Source organism: Phyllobates terribilis, unplaced genomic scaffold (assembly GCF_046119375.1).
Source record: "Phyllobates terribilis strain yellow unplaced genomic scaffold, ASM4611937v1 Scaffold_7__3_contigs__length_470593459, whole genome shotgun sequence".
Classification (NCBI taxonomy): Eukaryota; Metazoa; Chordata; class Amphibia; order Anura; family Dendrobatidae; genus Phyllobates; species Phyllobates terribilis.
This window is the reverse complement of record NW_027362767.1, coordinates 244087661-244103901: the sequence shown is the minus strand read 5'-3', so window position 1 is coordinate 244103901 and position 16241 is coordinate 244087661. Positions and strand designations below refer to the sequence as shown.

The 16241-nt window shown below is 42.2% G+C and overlaps 1 protein-coding gene across 8 annotated transcripts in view; it reads right to left on the bottom strand.

Moving 5' to 3' along the window:
- The window catches only part of SH3GLB2 (SH3 domain containing GRB2 like, endophilin B2), a 54404-nt gene extending 39154 nt beyond the window's left edge, over positions 1-15250 (bottom strand). For all 8 annotated transcript variants that reach the window (XM_073640068.1, XM_073640070.1, XM_073640069.1 and 5 more), the window contains exons 1-4: positions 15077-15250; positions 6222-6363; positions 5996-6124; positions 863-996 (exon numbers count right to left, since the gene is read on the bottom strand). In XM_073640068.1, coding sequence (XP_073496169.1) covers positions 863-996; positions 5996-6124; positions 6222-6363; positions 15077-15139 — 468 coding nt within the window. In that variant the 5' untranslated portion in view covers positions 15140-15250. The remainder of the gene's footprint in view (positions 1-862; positions 997-5995; positions 6125-6221; positions 6364-15076) is intronic.
- Between the last annotated feature and the right edge of the window lie 991 nt (positions 15251-16241).

Here is a 16241-nt window from a genome sequence, read left to right as displayed (position 1 = left end):
TCTTCCTCCATTATTCCTCCTGGAAATGTATGACCATTATGACAACGGGGTGTCACCACTCTGCCAATAGGGCGTGTACCTACAGACAGAAAACTGGGCAACTGTAGGGAAAAATCACCAGGTGGCAAAATACAGTTTCCAGGACAGGAAACCTCTATAGCATGATATCAGCTGTAACATACCATTGTTACCCTGATGAGACGGCCGGGATCGGAGTTAGCTACAATCCCAGCTGATCAACTGATCACCTGCTGTGATCATTCGGGCCACAGCACCTAAGAGGTTGTACGGAGAGGTGCTACCTCTATAAGAAGATTGGTGCCCTGCAACAAGATAGTAGGGTGCAAACTTAGCGAGGGGCCTAATAATGATCTACATTTGCCTTGTTCTAGAAACTTAAAAAAAAAAAAAAAAAAAAAGGAGCTGTCACCGGACCAACATTGGCCGATTTTTGCCCTTTTATTCCTACTGCTGCCAGGTTTACAGGTTTTATCTTTTCTTTAAATCCGCCATTCAGTTGCAGAGATATGGGCCTAATTTTTTGGCCTTTACCGAGGAGGCGTTGCTCACAGGCTCTTCGGGGGCGTGTCTTTGGGCTGCTTTGCCTAATTACCCTGTGAGCCACACCCTCTTGTAAAAACCATAGAAATTAGCACTAAAAAGACCCATATCTGTGGAACCATATGACAGATTTGTAAAAGAAAAAATAATATTTTTATTATTATTATTATTAATAATATTATGCTGAATACTCAGGGGAGCTGCAGGAAAAAAAATAATGGCAAATAGTGGACACTTCTTTAAGGCCATGGCTAAGAAAAAAAAAAAGTTCGGACACAATTTCAACTCCAGCCTAACTTACAGAAATGGTTCTCCAATCTCCTTCCAGAAAGTTGCGCAGAGGAGTCAGGAAGTTGATGGACGACGAGTGAATGAAGTCTCGTTCGGCAATCCCCAGACGTTTCTGCGTCTCTCCGACCTTAATAAGCGTTTGTCCTGAAATTAAGAAGGAACGGCATACAATGAGGATGGTGGTATAGGGCAGACATGGCGGTTTAGCTGTACACGGAATCAGATTAAAATCCAGCCGAGTGCGCAGATAGAGGGAACAATGCAATTAAGGGAAGGACATAACCTGCCCACAGGCTCCAATTACAGCCCCATCAGTCTCATCAGCCGGGCAGCGCCAGCCAGGAACTGAGCTGGCAACACGTAGGATGTAACGAGGCGAGGACCTCTGGGAAACGTGCCCGCTGCTTATATAGTATGGAGGGATGGCCGCACTTTTACGGCTTCTGAAGTGAATGATTCACACCGTGGTCAGTCCACGATACTAGACTGTAGGGGACGGGAGGCTGCTCCATGGTGCGGAAATACAAGATCACAAGAGAGAGCAGCCAGTCACATCTGGGGATAAAGGTTTCTGGAGCGTCCCCAGACCAGAGATCTATGACGCAAAAGTAAAGTCGTAACCCACACAGAGGGTGGGGGGCTTACAGGGGTATTCTCAAGGTTATTGCCCATCTATGGGATACGGGATAACTTCCCGATCATTGGGGTTCCAACTGCGTGGACCTCCATCAAACTAAGAACTGGGGCCTGAAGATCCTCGAGAGAATGGAACCGGTGGTCAATCATATGCACTTCTGCTCCATTGATTCTTAAAGGGAATGCCGGAGATTGCAGAGCTCCTATAAAAATGAATGAAGTGCCAGTGAGAATGATCGACCAACCGGTCCACCACCCAGTTATCGGGTAGGCGATCACTTTCAAACTTGAGAATACCCCTTTAAGAACTGTATTACATAGCTAGCTCTGGTCGCATCAGTTTAATCTCTCATCCTCCAAGATGACCACCATCAGTTCCGAGACCATCACCCCCTCTGTGCTAAGTAATTGCAAGGATGGTCATGGCAATTAGAGGCCTTCTGAAAGGCTCCTTTTCTGCCATAGATATTATTCCTATGAGGCCCTGAGTGTAGAGAAATATTTGAATACACTGCAATACTGCAGTATTGGAGTGCACTGTATAGACAATACATAGCAAAATGTAAAAAAATAAATTTAACTCATGAGGTATAGCCATGTGCTTAATAGTCCAAAGCAAAAGAATAAAAATTTTTGAAAGGCCAGAATTGTCATTTTTCGGCCGCCACACTATCCCAAAGAGATGCAATTAGAAGTGATCGAAGTGTGTGAACCTCAAAACTGTACAATAAAAAATTGCAACTCGGCATTTAAAAAACTTAACCCATAGACTATAAAAAATATTTAAAAAAAAAAAGTTACAGGTCTCAGAAGACAGCAGCACCATTTAGTTTTTTTGTTTGTTTTACTGAGTTCTGAAATTTTTTAAATCACTAAATTACAGTCATGACCAAAAGTGTTGGCACCCTTGAAATTTTTCCAGAAAATGAAGCATGTTTCCCAGAAAATGTATTGCAATTACACATGTTTATTTCCTTTGTGTGTGTATTAGAACAACACAAAAAAGGCAAATTGGACATTTCACACAAAACCTCCAAAATGTGTCAGACAAAATTGTGGGTAAACCACTTTGTTTCAAGCATGTGATGCTTGTTCAAACTCACCTGTGGCAAGTAACAGGTGTGGGCAATATGAAAATCACACCTGAAACCAGATAAAAAGGGGAGGGGTTGATTCAATCTTTGCATTGTGTGTGCTGCACTAAGCATGGAGGACAAAAAGAGGAGAAGAGAACTGTCTGAGGACCTGAGAACCAAAATTATTGAAAAATATTAACAATCGTAAGGTTACAAGTCCATCTCTAGAGACCTTGATGTTCCTTTGTCCACGGTGCGCAACATAATGAAAAAGTTTACAACCCATGGCACTGTAGCTAATCTCCCTGGATGGCAGAGAAAAATTGATGAAAGGTTGCAACACAGGATAGTCCGGATGGTGGATAAGAAGTCCCAATCAAGCACCAAAGAAATTCAAGCTTTCCTGCAGACTCAGGGTGCAGCAGTGTCAGCGCGAACTATCCGTCCACATTTGAATGATATGAAACGCTATGGCTGGAGACCCAGAAGGACCCCACTGCTGACAGAGACATAAAAAGCTAGACTGCAGTTTGCCAAAATGTACGTAAGTAAGACAAAATCATTCTGGGAAAGTATTTTGTAGACAATTGACACCAAGATAGACAGTAGAATGATGTGCTTTACCAAAAAGCTCTAACGAAAACGGAATGAGGCCTACAAAGAAAAGAACACAGTACCTACAGTCAAATATGGTGGAGATTTAAAGCTATTCTGGGGTTGTTTTGCTGCCTCTGGGTATCTTGTCTGTATGCAAGGCATCATGAAATCTGAAGATTATCAACGGACTTTGGGTCACAATGTAGTGTCCAGTGTCAGAAAGCTGGATTTGCTTCCTAGGTCATGGGTCTTCCAGCAGGACAATGACCCCAAACATACTTCAAGAAGCACCCAGAAATGGATGGAAACAAAGTGCTGGAGAGTTCTGAAATGGCAGCAATGAGTCCGGATCTAAATCCCATTGATCACCTGTGGAGAGATCTTAAAATTGCTGTTGGGAGAAGGCGTCTTCACATATGAGAGATCTGGAGCAGTTTGCAAACAGAGAGGGGTCCAACACTCCAGCTGAGAGGTGTAAGAATTGCAGTCATTTATTCCAAAGGGTGTGCAACCAAATATTAAGTTGAAGGTGCCAACAATTTTGGCCGGCCCATTTTGGTGGTTGTGGTTGTGTGTGAAATTATGTCCAATTTGCCCTTTTCTGTTTTTTTTGTGTTCTAATACACATAAAGGAAATAAACATGTGTATAACAAAACATGTGGAATTGCAATCATTTTCTGGGAGAAATACTTCACTTTCTGGAACAATTTCAATGGTGCCAACACTTTCGGCCATGACTGTATATACAAAACACCATAGGCATATGTACAAAGTTTATAAATCTATCGAGTACAAATAAGAGATGGGATGCAAATATATCAAAATTTATTGACAAATACTTAATTAACAAATAAAAGTATATCTATATAATGTATACATAAGAAACATAAACCAGAGACAAGATAAACACTCAGTATCCCAATAAAATATTACGGGGGGGGGGAGGGGGGATAGTGTGCAAATGCCTCAACGCGCGTTTCACCCCTCCCAAGTGTGGCTTCGTCAGTTCATTGCAACACTACACTATAGAGATTGCATTATTAGTATTACATATGCAAATTGAACCATATAAGTTGCAGCAATTGTGATGGGCTACTGTTGATATAGGTACGGGCCATTGATACTATTCTAGCCATATACATCATGACTTATTATTGTCCTATTGTTGAGAATATACAGTACAGACCAAAAGTTTGGACACGCCTTCTCATTTAACGATTTTTCTGTATTTTCATGACTATGAAAATTGTACATTCACACTGAAGGCATCAAAACTATGAATTAACACATGTGGAATTATATACTTAACAAAAAAGTGTGAAACAACTGAAAATAGGTCTTATATTCTAGGTTCTTCAAAGTAGCCACCTTTTGCTTTGATGACTGCTTTGCACACTCTTGGCATTGAGAAGGTGTGTCCAAACTTTTGGTCTGTACTAATATATATATATATATACACATACACACATTATATATATATACACATATATATATATATATATATATATATATATATATATATATATATATATAATGTGTGTATGTATATATATATATATATTAGCTATTACTAAGATGGTTGGCGGTAATGCTTTATTGGGATACTGAGTGTTTATCTTGCCTCTGGTTTCTGTTTCTTATGTATACATTATATAGATACCCTTTTATTTATTAAATCAAGTATTTGTCAATACATTTTGATATATTTGCATCCCATCTCTTATTTGTACTCTATAGGTTTTTATGTTCTGTTGAAAGAGGGGATTACATTTATATTAAGAACTAATATATGCTCTATATGTACAAGGTTTGTCATTGTGAGAAACATGTTAAAAAACTCCTCGTAGTGCTGCGATCAGGCTTGCGACCAATATTAAAAACAGTTAGGGTATGTGCAGACCATCCGTATTGGCAGCACTTTGAACGCAGGATACTTTATGCTGCATCCAAAGCACTGGACGCAGGTGAATCCGCTTGTGTTCATTGAACCATGTGGATTCACCGCATCCTATACATTGTACTGATAGAATTTCTCTTGCGGAGACTAGTGATTCCGCAAGAGAAATTGTCATGCTGCGGCCTGGAAAGCCGCGACACATATCCGTGTATGCGGGTTCCCGCCCGTTGCTGCTCATATAGAGCACCGCAGCCGAGGCGAGTTGTACATCAGTTGCTGACCAAAAATTACAAAGCTCAGTATAGTGAAGTGAGCTTCGACTTCTCAGTCACTGCCTATGCAGAGCGCAGAAGTCAATGACAAGCTCATCTAGACTGCTGCACTCTGCATAAGTAGCAAACAATACGACAGAAGATGAACAGCTAATGAATGAAACCAGTATTGAATGAAGTGTAGGACACATCATTCAATACGGTCTTCATTTATTACTAAGGATTGCCTTCACATTTTTCTAATCCTAACTAGGGTTAGAGCTAGGGATTGGTTTAGAGTTAGGGCTACGGTTATAGCTAGACTAAATGCAAGTCTTAAGAGATAGGGATTGATTTAGAGTGAGGACTAGGGATACAGCTGCAAAAATAGAATTGTTAAATAAATGTAATTAAAGTTTAGAAAATAAAAAATAAATAACTATTTAAAAAAAAAAAAAAAATTGGGGCTTTATTTCAGCAAAAAGCAGGGAAAAAAAACAAAACACACAAATTATAATTACATCAGTATTTTCCTCAAATTGCAATACACGTGCTTGGAGAGTATGGGGTGCAATACCAGACTGGTGGAAGGGACTCGGGGCGTGCTAACAGTTCAAGGGTTAGGGGGTGAAAAATATGTCCTTGCCACCGGGTGCTGGCAACAAACACAACCACTGCAACTCACCATAAGGAGAACTGGGCCCATAGTCATTGGCCGCTTCAGTCATGTACTGGCCCAATAACTCTCCATTAGTCACCCGAGAGGGAATCTTCCGGTCTAATTTTTCATATAAAAATTCTTCTACTCGAGCGCCTGTAGGAAGGACAATGGGCACCATGTCTTAGTAAAAAAGATCATTCCCCTGGTTTTCTATGCCTTGTTGTTTTTTTTTTGGTCTATATCTACTCACTGGGATTGGGCTGCAGGAGGACCTCCGTCTGACGGAGGATCTTCTCGGTCCAGTTTTTCGTATAGTCGGCTCTGGACAAGAGGTTCTCAAAGTGAGCGTCCAACTCTGTTTTCTCAGCTGCGCCCAACTTCTCCTCTGTGAACTGAAAAAAGGGATCATAACATTAGATTTTCCGTCCATTATGGTGGTCATACACCTTAGATATTAGGGTTAGCGTGCATGGGTCTAATGTGGAGAGGGGAATAAGCCACTGTCAAAATAGTTCCAGAAGCAAAATGGGCCATGAGAACCAGGGATAGGACATGTTAAAATCCAACGAATCTCAGCTTTCTGCAAGATCGGATGAGCATTTAAAAGGGCCAGTGGGGGGTGGGTTCACCAGACGTGAAGCCCCCACCCAGATTGCAGATTTTAGGAAAAATAAGGAACATCTCATTGACTCATGAGAAAACCCATCTCCAGGTCTGTCTGGCAGCGACTTACTCCCCGCTCCCCATTGAAACACATGCACACTCAGATAAGTTGAGTATGCATGTGTATAGGGGTTTCAGGTGGCCATGTCAGTAGTCCATGACCACCAGACAGGAGCTCAGTCAATAATCTCCTACCTGATGGCATCTTGCAAGCGAGCAAGGCACAAAACCAGCAATTACCGTGCAGGATAACGGCACCGGATCGGACCTCGCTCCCCTCCCAGACAGAATAAGTCGACCAGGGAAATCAACTCAGCGTTACACTAGGCGGATGGTAATTGATGGACGGTTATCTGCCCACAGGGAAAGAAACAGTCTCTACGTCCGTTCATGCCGTCCGGATCTTACGACCCGTTTTCCTGCTGCCGAACAGATAAATAATGCAACACGCACACCTGTAGCCCCTACGTCACGTATCCGGTGGGACCTGGCATCTATTATTCATGGGTGCTAAGGTTTCCAATGGTCACTTCAAAGAGAGAACCACAGAACTTCTGAAGAGCTGGTGGGGGATGGAAACTCCAGCTGAGGCCAAGACCCGAGGGACACCATTAAAGCTAGGGGTTTGCTGCAAATACATCGGCCCAAACATCATAATGGCCAAAAAAGCCCAAGAGGAAGAACCAGCGCTAAACATTAGCTCCAGAGACCAAGTTTACAAGCAATATCCATTGGCGTGAATCGATTCACATCTCCGATAACGTAGAGTCTGATGTTTGGTACATGGGCGAGCGCAGTACCAAGATGAAAGGATTTTTAGGATACAGCCACATGGGACTTATCCGCAACCAATTTTTCGTTAAGAATATTAATTCTGCAGTATAAATTGACAGTGACAGTCAATTTTCAAGCGGATATTTGGTGAAACTCTAAAATGTTCTTTGACCCCACAGATCAACACATTGCTTCTTCAGGGATAAAAAGCTGCCCCCTTTAGGAAAAAAAAAAAAAAGAGACCCCAATGTGCCCGTGTTCAGTGGTAATGTGGGGAAGAAGACAATGAAGTGGCACAGAAGTTAGGTTCCCGCACTCCATGTTCAAGGGCGACACAGATTTAGAATTTTGTGAAATTCTAAGTGTTCTTTGACTCCAAGGTCACCACATTCCTTGTCTCAGGGCATCCTCAGCGCACCCATTCTTCAGGGATGCCAAGTTCCCCACCTTAGAAGAAGAAATCCGAGTGTGGCCAAGATCAGTGGTGAAGAGGTTGATGAAGTGGCATAGAAGTTAGGTTCCTCAACTTCCTCCACTCCATGTTCAAGGGCTGGTGCCCCAAACCAATTTTCATGGAAGAACCACTGCCATGAATAAGGGTCATGCCTTAGCAATGGCAAAGCGAGTTGGTTTTAGTTATTACACAGGAACATGCATTTCCTCCTCTTTAGCGTCACGTTCACACAGCACAGATTTGCCATGAACAAATCTGCTCATGGATTTTTAAGAAAAAAAAAATCCATGTCAGAAGTCAGAAGATGAAATTGGATAGTGGATCCTGATACAAAATTAGCCTCGATGGAGCTAATCCGCAGCAATAATGAACTAGTTGTGAGGTTTGGGTGGAAAACTTCACAGAATCTACATGATCCAGAACATGTGAACACGGCCTAACGGGAAATTTGGCCATCAGCAAAATCTCAGCAGGGTAAATATAATCATCTTGTGCGCAAACAGGATCCATTGTCTGCCTCCAGGGCTTATCCACCTACACACACCAGCTACTCAGTGGCTTTACTAACCCTGCTTTAATCTGGCAACAGGAATCTGAAGAAAGAGATTACAGAGATTTGTGTCACATAGATAGAATTTCTGAACAAGAATTTGGAAAGGTTCCTGAATTTCACGCTGTGCACTGCAGCAACAAACGTAAGAGCCGCTGGCTGGAAAGTAACGATGTGAAGCGTGAAGGCAGGACGTCAAGATAGAGGTTTGTTTGCGGTTTTTGGGGAAAAAAAATGCCACTGATTTCTTTTTACTGCCAAAGTCACAAGTGAATCCAACAGGAAGGAGAAGCATAAGAGCATGTGTCCACTATGTCTCTGCTGAGTTTCTGCTCCAAAAAGAAAAAAAAGTTTGTTTTTTTTTTTACTTGGAATTTAAAGCAAATTTATTCCAACATCCACATCAAATAGTGTTTGATGTGGATTTTGGAGAGGATCAGTATAAAGCAGTTTTACAAAATTCATGTCAAAAACCACTTCAAATACTTGGATGTGGATTTTGAAGAGGATCTGCCTCGAAATCCCCCTCAAAAAGCTCCGTGTGAACATACCCTTACACAAAAAGTATTTGATGGATTTTGGAGGAGAATCTGCTCCAAAATCTATGTACCGTAACAAGAAATTAAAAAAAAAAAAATGTGAATATTCTATACACTAAGCACTGTCCAATCAAAAGGCTGCAAAGAACGCTTCACCAAAAAAAAAAACTCCTCCAAAAACTCCCCATAACAGGAGAGTTTACTAAACTCATGGTTTTTGACTGTCTCAAAAAACTCCATGCAATTACTAATATGCACATGGAGTCTTTTTGCAGAGTTTTTGGAGCAGTACCTCCAAGTTTTTGATGAGGATTTGTAGAGTTTCTGCTCAGTTTCTACTCAGATTGTGCTCCCATGCCTCCTTGTGCACATACCCCAAGTAAGTTTTTGGAGCAAAAACCACCAGTCTTGATTGGAGAGTTGAAAAGTTTCCACTCCGAAAACTCGGCAATAAAAAAACTCAGTGTAAACACACCTGTCTTTCCTTTATATTTTCCATTCCTTTTGGATCTACTGAGACCACTTACGCTGACCGCTGGGGCAGCAGTACAGAATCTAATGGGTTACTGGATTGCTATGGCTCATCAGGCTAATTTCAATGCCTGACACTATAAGAATAGTCCTCTCGCCAAAATGTTCCATCATCTTCTTTGAGTCTTCAGTCTTCTCAATAACTTATTGGTGATGTCCATGATTGGTTGTCCTGGTTTCACTTCCAACTACAATTTTAATTTTCCAACCAGTTGGGTCTTCTTATAAGAGGTCCAAAAGCAGATAATGGTTCATGTCTGATCCCTCCTGGGCAGGGCTATGCTTTTAGTCAATGACGTTGGGCAGGTACTTCCACCCGATGCTGAGTGCATATAGCTGGATACTCATCAATTTCCAGCAAAAGTAATCATAGACCGATCATGCGGTGCTGTGTAATGACAGGGCCATGAGCTTCTCCTAGTTTGGCATTAGGCCGCTCATATATAGCGGTGCTTGGACGTCCACCCATCACTACAATGTGAGCTCCTTAATCCCTTGTCGTTCCTCAAGAGGAGCTTGAATGGAGCGGAGATCAAGCATGTGTTCTGCCATTCCAGAAGCAGCCGAGCACTGAGCTCACCGGCAGAGTCTCCATCGTTCCCTAGGCTTCTGAACAAATTGGCACTATGCATGCTCAATCATTAACCAGTCAGCCCTGTGGCTAGATGATAAATGCCCATTGTGGGGAAAGGCTCTTTAAAGGGGACAGGTGACTTTCTATAAAAAGTTGACAAACCTGTTGACACTTTTTTTTTGGAGAAGCCATGTTTTTTTTCCCCTTATCCTGGACAACCCTTTTAAAGTGGACCTGTCACCAATGATATGTATTTGTTTGTTTTTTTTAACCTGGTGTAAATGTCGCTGTTCTCCTGAATCCGCCGTCGTTTTTCTTTTGTTCCTGCACCTCTCCGTTCCTGAGATATGGCCTCTTCTTCCCTACATATAAATCTAGTATTGTTACTAATTGGGTGTGGCCCTCAAGACAACGCCCACAGAGAAGAGTTGAGGACCACACCCACTTAGCTAACAAGACTAGATTTACATACAGGGAAGAAAGGGCCATATCTCAGGAACAGAGAGGCACAGGGTTAAAATAAAAACAGCATCAGATTCAGGAGAACAGCGGCATTTACACCAGCTAAAAAAAAAAATATTTACAGCAATTGACAGGTCCCCTTTAAGAGATGCATAAATCAACATGGGTTGCTTTCTAACACCCTAAGCCATTATAACAGTGGCAGATATACCATCTGGGCGTCCTAAGAACAGCATTTCTGTTATGTGGATTATAAAAGTATGGACAGAAATATGTTCTTTTTACTTCTGCTAAATCTCCAACATCGAGAACTAGAGGAAGCACCAACAGAAAGAGTTCTGTCCCTTTAAGTCACCGTCAGCACCTCACAGATATTTACTCCATACTGAGCGATTCTGTAAAAATCCTTTCATGACCCATAACACAAATACCAGCATTGCACAAAACCCACCACATTTTCCAAGGTTTAAGCTTCTAAATATGAAGCATCTATGACGTATGACTCACTAAAAGCCTTGATTGCAGCACAGATCATCCCTCGCTCTAAAAGGGGCACATCAATTATTTGTGAGCTATTACATGGACATTAAAAAAAATAAAGTCATTGTGTAAACATAGTGCTAATAAATACCTGGTTTCAAGGGGTTTTATATCTTAAAGAAGCCCTTTATACCATGATAAAAACACTTCTACTGTATGTCCCAGTGGACTAGAGTTCTTACTTCATCCAGTGCTTGAGCAGGTTTTGAAAGGAGAAACTTGAGTGTCAAATAGGAGGGGCTTACTATAAAATCTCTCACACTGAAGAGAAATGCCTCATCTAATTGTGGCAAAGAATTAAGGAGGACTTTCTAAGCACTAGTGAAGGTCTTTAAGGCGGACCTTTTACTTGGCATGGGATTAGGGATTAAATGTCGGACAAACAAGCATTTGGCCAACTATCTAAACTATATGACCACTTAAAGAGGTCCTGCCAATTGCTAAAAAAATTGGAATTAAATACCTTCTAAAAAATCCCTGAGCTCCCCTGATTCTGACACTCTTTTCCGTTTTGCACTGTGTAGCTCCATTGCAAAGATATTCACATTTCTTTTTTTCTGGAGAGCACTATGTGAAATCTCTTGCTTTGTAGTCCAACTGGGCGTTTCTTCACACTCTTCTATATGGGCGTGCTCTTTCACCCCTCTCTCCAGACATTGCTGGGCTGTGATTGGCAGAATCTGGGAGGGAGTGATTAAAGAGCACACCCCCAGAGAAGACTCTGTAAAAAAAAAAAAAAAAAAAAAAACACCCAGAAAGCAGAAATTTCACATACTGCGCTCCGGAAAAAAAAAAAAAAAAAAAAGTGAATATCTATGCAATGGAGCGACGTAGCGCAAAATGGTAAAGAGCCGCAGAATCATGGGGGAGCTCAGGGATTATTTTTTTTTTTTACAAGGTATTTAATTCCAATTTTTTTTTTCCAGCAATTGGCAAGACCTCTTTAAGTGGACATATATTTGTATGTCCAACAGGTAATCCTTTGGACCTGTTGGACATACCTGTTGGACATACCCTAAAGGGTGGTTTTTCTAGTCTCCACACACCAGGTTTCGCAAGTCCATAATTTGAAGGAATTGTGATTTGGTCCCCCCAACGTCTATTTAAACCAACCCTGGACATTTAAAAAAAATATATATATATTTTAAAAAGGGATAAATAAGGGCTTTGTAGGGCAAAGACATGACATGGCCTGCTGAATTCTACGGTCTCTGCCCAACATTCTTAGTTCAAGTACAGATCACAATGTCCTGATCCAGATGTCACAGCCTCATATATGCCTATGAAGTTGGAGCTTTCGGGCCAGGAGACCCATGGACAGCCTGAACATTACTATCCATACTCGGACCGTGAATGTCAGACACATAAAACCGGCCATATGGGGTGTGATACGAATTGCTCCTAGTCATGTAGACGGGGCTTGCAAAAATCCATGTGCCGCCACAGAAACAACTCTATTCAGATCTATAGACAGATTTTTCAGTCGGAGAATTTGCAGCGTGAGAAATTCACTCTCATGGCTGCAACACCTTCACCCACTTAGCTCCCCCGAGGGTTGCACAAGATCTGTTCAGTACAACTATATAGGGTCCAAGTGTTACAGCCATAGTCCCCTACTATGCAGCCCACCGTAGGAGCACAAGGACCAATGCATCAGTTTCAAAAATTTCACCAGGTGCAAAGCTGCCCAGGGGCGTATGACTACCATGAGGCCTTCAACACCTCGCTAATTACAGAGCAGGCAGTATTAACGAGCAGAGTTATTAATATTTCAGAGCCTGAACCTTCTTCCCAAGGATCCTTCTTCCTATCTCCATAAAACAGATCTTGTCGATAATTAGCGGCATGCATATTATTAGGTGGCTCAACAAGTCCATAAGTTTGGCGCTTACCTGCGGCCACAGCTCAATGAACACAGTATTGTTATTCCACAGAAACCCAAGGGAGTGTGACAGTCACAAGACAGCTGAGAACGGCACGGACTTAACCCTCTCATGGAAGTTCGAGATACAACATGCACTGGTCTGCACAGCAGCACCCCTCCAAGGGTCTTCATGATGCCACCTCCTTGCTGGTTGAAGGCTCATGCATGGATCAATGGAAAAGGGGTTCCTTGCACAGATCACAGGATGGACAAGTAGCATTTGTTCTCTGGTCTACAACCACTTCTACTGGGATGCATGGAGCAAAACCTTAGTCAGGTTTGTTTTTCTAGTCTCCACACACCAGGTTTTGGACGTCCCTATTTTGAGGGGTTTATGGTGGCACACAGCCCACCCAACATCTACTTGTAGGAGACACAGACAAAAAGATATAAAATCCAAAACTTTTAAAAAGATATTAAAAAGGGGCAAGATATGAAGGCCAAACCCTACCTCGCCCAGCGTGCAATGACAAAAGTAGTTTTCTGTTGAGGTTTTTTGGATTATTTTTGGAGTTGAGCAAAAAGATTTGCAGGATCCTGGTCAGAGTTCTGTGGCTCCGGGCCAGGGTCAGGTGAACCTCCTCCCATCTACCAGAATCTCTGCTGATCAGTACGTCCGGCGGGTGATGCATGCATGACATCACGCTAGGCCTACTAATCAGAACAGATGCCAACAGGTAGGAGGAAGTTTCCAAGGCCATGGTCTGGTGGCCATGGACCTCCGACCAGGATCCTGCAAATCTTTTTGCTTAATTCAACTTACTGTTGAGTGTATCAATCCACTAGAAATTGGCCCAAAGAAAAATAAAAATACACTGCTGATGTCTTCTGCCCTACCGGAATATCAGGGAGGACCACAGAATTCCAGGACTGACTTATCTGATATTTTCATTTAACAACCCAGTTTGTACAGTAAAGGGAAACTCCTCACTGCACAAAGGAGAGCTCAGGACTGGGGCATGCACAGATCAAAACTGACAGTTCTGACCAGTTGGGGCACCAGCAGCAAAACTAACACCACCCAGGTATGACCAGGTTGCTTGGGCCAAGTTCAGACAGGCATATATCACGGTCCGTATATGGACCACAATGCCTGGACTGACCTCGGGTGTCCTGACCGGATTCACAGCCTCATATTCGTGCCTACGTTGCAGTAAGTTCAGGTCAGGAGACCCATGGTCAATACGGCCATTGTGATCCATATACTGACCGTGAATTACACCCGTCTGAACCTGAACTTTATACTGGTTAAGCCACGCCCAGTGGACACTTGAGCCTTCATTTGCATAAGCTATGCTGTGCCACAACTAACCAATGGATAAAATAGTTTCAGGTCACAGCAGTGGTCAATGTAAAACCCTGCAGCAGAACTAAAGCCGCTACATCAGAGGAAGTGACACCATGATGACGTCCCTGTCTAGAGTGGGAGCAATTATGGGCATGCATTTTATTTGCAAAAATCCACCCCCTATCTCTAGAGTGAGGGGATAGTCGGATCTCGCTGCTGTGACCCAAAACACATCCATACCAATGTCCTTTGATACCTATGGATTTGTAGGAGGACTGCCCTACCACTGTTCAGAAATACCCTGCATAGGCCAAAGCGGCTTGCTGCCCCCCTTAGCACATACCCAAGTAGCCCAGCCACGACCCTGCAGGTGAGCAAGAGACCAGACTCACTAACCTCACATTTTGACCTCTATCAGTTTTTTTTTGGATAGGTAGGGTTAATTAAATATGGCTACATTCTCTGCACCCTAATTGCTCCACCCTTGTGCAGGGCTGAATGATAAATCCAGGGCCACTATGCATGGGGAGTAAAGAGGAAAAAAAATGCAAAATGTAAAATATACATTAAGAGAATTTAGATGATGAGGTTCTGCAGCAGCTGTACTTGCACAGGGACAGCAATGGAGGCTGACAGCAGAAAGAAGCAGCTCCACTTCCCAGCAGCTCTGCTCAGCAGGTGGATACAGGCCAGTCTAATGGGAGATGCAGCAAAGATGGAGGGATAAGAAGCAGAGGATGCTGCAGAGGAGAGGGTGCAGTGAGGCTCCCCAGACCCCCCCACACACAGCCCCTGCTGCCTCCTACCTGCACAGCCCTGCTGAAGAACACTCCAGCATCAGAAGCCAGCTTCTTCACATTGAAATCCATGGTGTCTGCAGCAGCTCCAGCTTCTGCTCCTGTGTGCTAGCTGTGACCAGCTGCCTCCCAGATCCTCCCACCAGACCAGCTCAATCTATTACCGCACCATCCAACTGGCTGCATCCAGCCTCTCCAGGATCCACTGCCCAGCCTCTTAAACGGGAAGTAGCCTCCATCCACCTGTCATTTTTGAGAATTCACTTCTGTAATTCTTATAATAATAATCAAAGACACGTACCATTATGGGTTACATTTCAACACGGCGATGGATCGCCACTTCAATATTTACTAAGGCTGTGACAAATATATATTATTAATTACGTTCTGCAATTACTGTGCTATAGCCGCACATAGTATTCGCAATCGGATAATCATAGGTTCAAGTCCCCTAAAGGATATAAAAATGTAAAAAAAAAATACAAATACAAAATAATCATTCTGTTTTTCTCATACGTGACAAAAACGGACTTCTGAATGAGCCCTTATGTAGCTGCTTCGATGGAAGAATAAAAAATATTACAGGACTCAGGAGATGGCGAGACTTTTTCTTTCCAAATTTCAGTATTTTTTATTTTTTTTTACTGCTAAAATAATAATGTAAAAAAATATATACGTTCAGTATTGCCTTAAATGTACTGAGCTGGAGTATCATGATACCGGGTCGTTTCACAACACATTGAATGCCGTGCAGTCCTACAGATAAGATACCATTTTCAACATGACAAGTTCCCTTTAAAGAATGAAAGAAAAGTTCTGAAACATTTTAGTTTAAAAAAAAATCAGAAATCTGAAAAAATGGAATATATATAATAATAATAATTAATAAGCAGTACTGTGAATATATATAATAATAATTAATAAGCAGTACTGTAAATGAAGATGGTACTGATTCCTGTAATTGTACTCTTAAATCCAGTTTTAGTGCTCCCCCTACTGATCACATTTAATATTAGTTGTGAAAGCTCAAAAGTTCATTGGTCCCTTAAAAGTCGAACCTATGAAAGGATTATTCCACCCTCACCCCAAAAAAAAAAAGAAAAGTGATCCCCTATCCTAGATGAGGGATAATTTGATGATCGCTGAGAATCCAATCCCTGGGAACCCCAAGAGT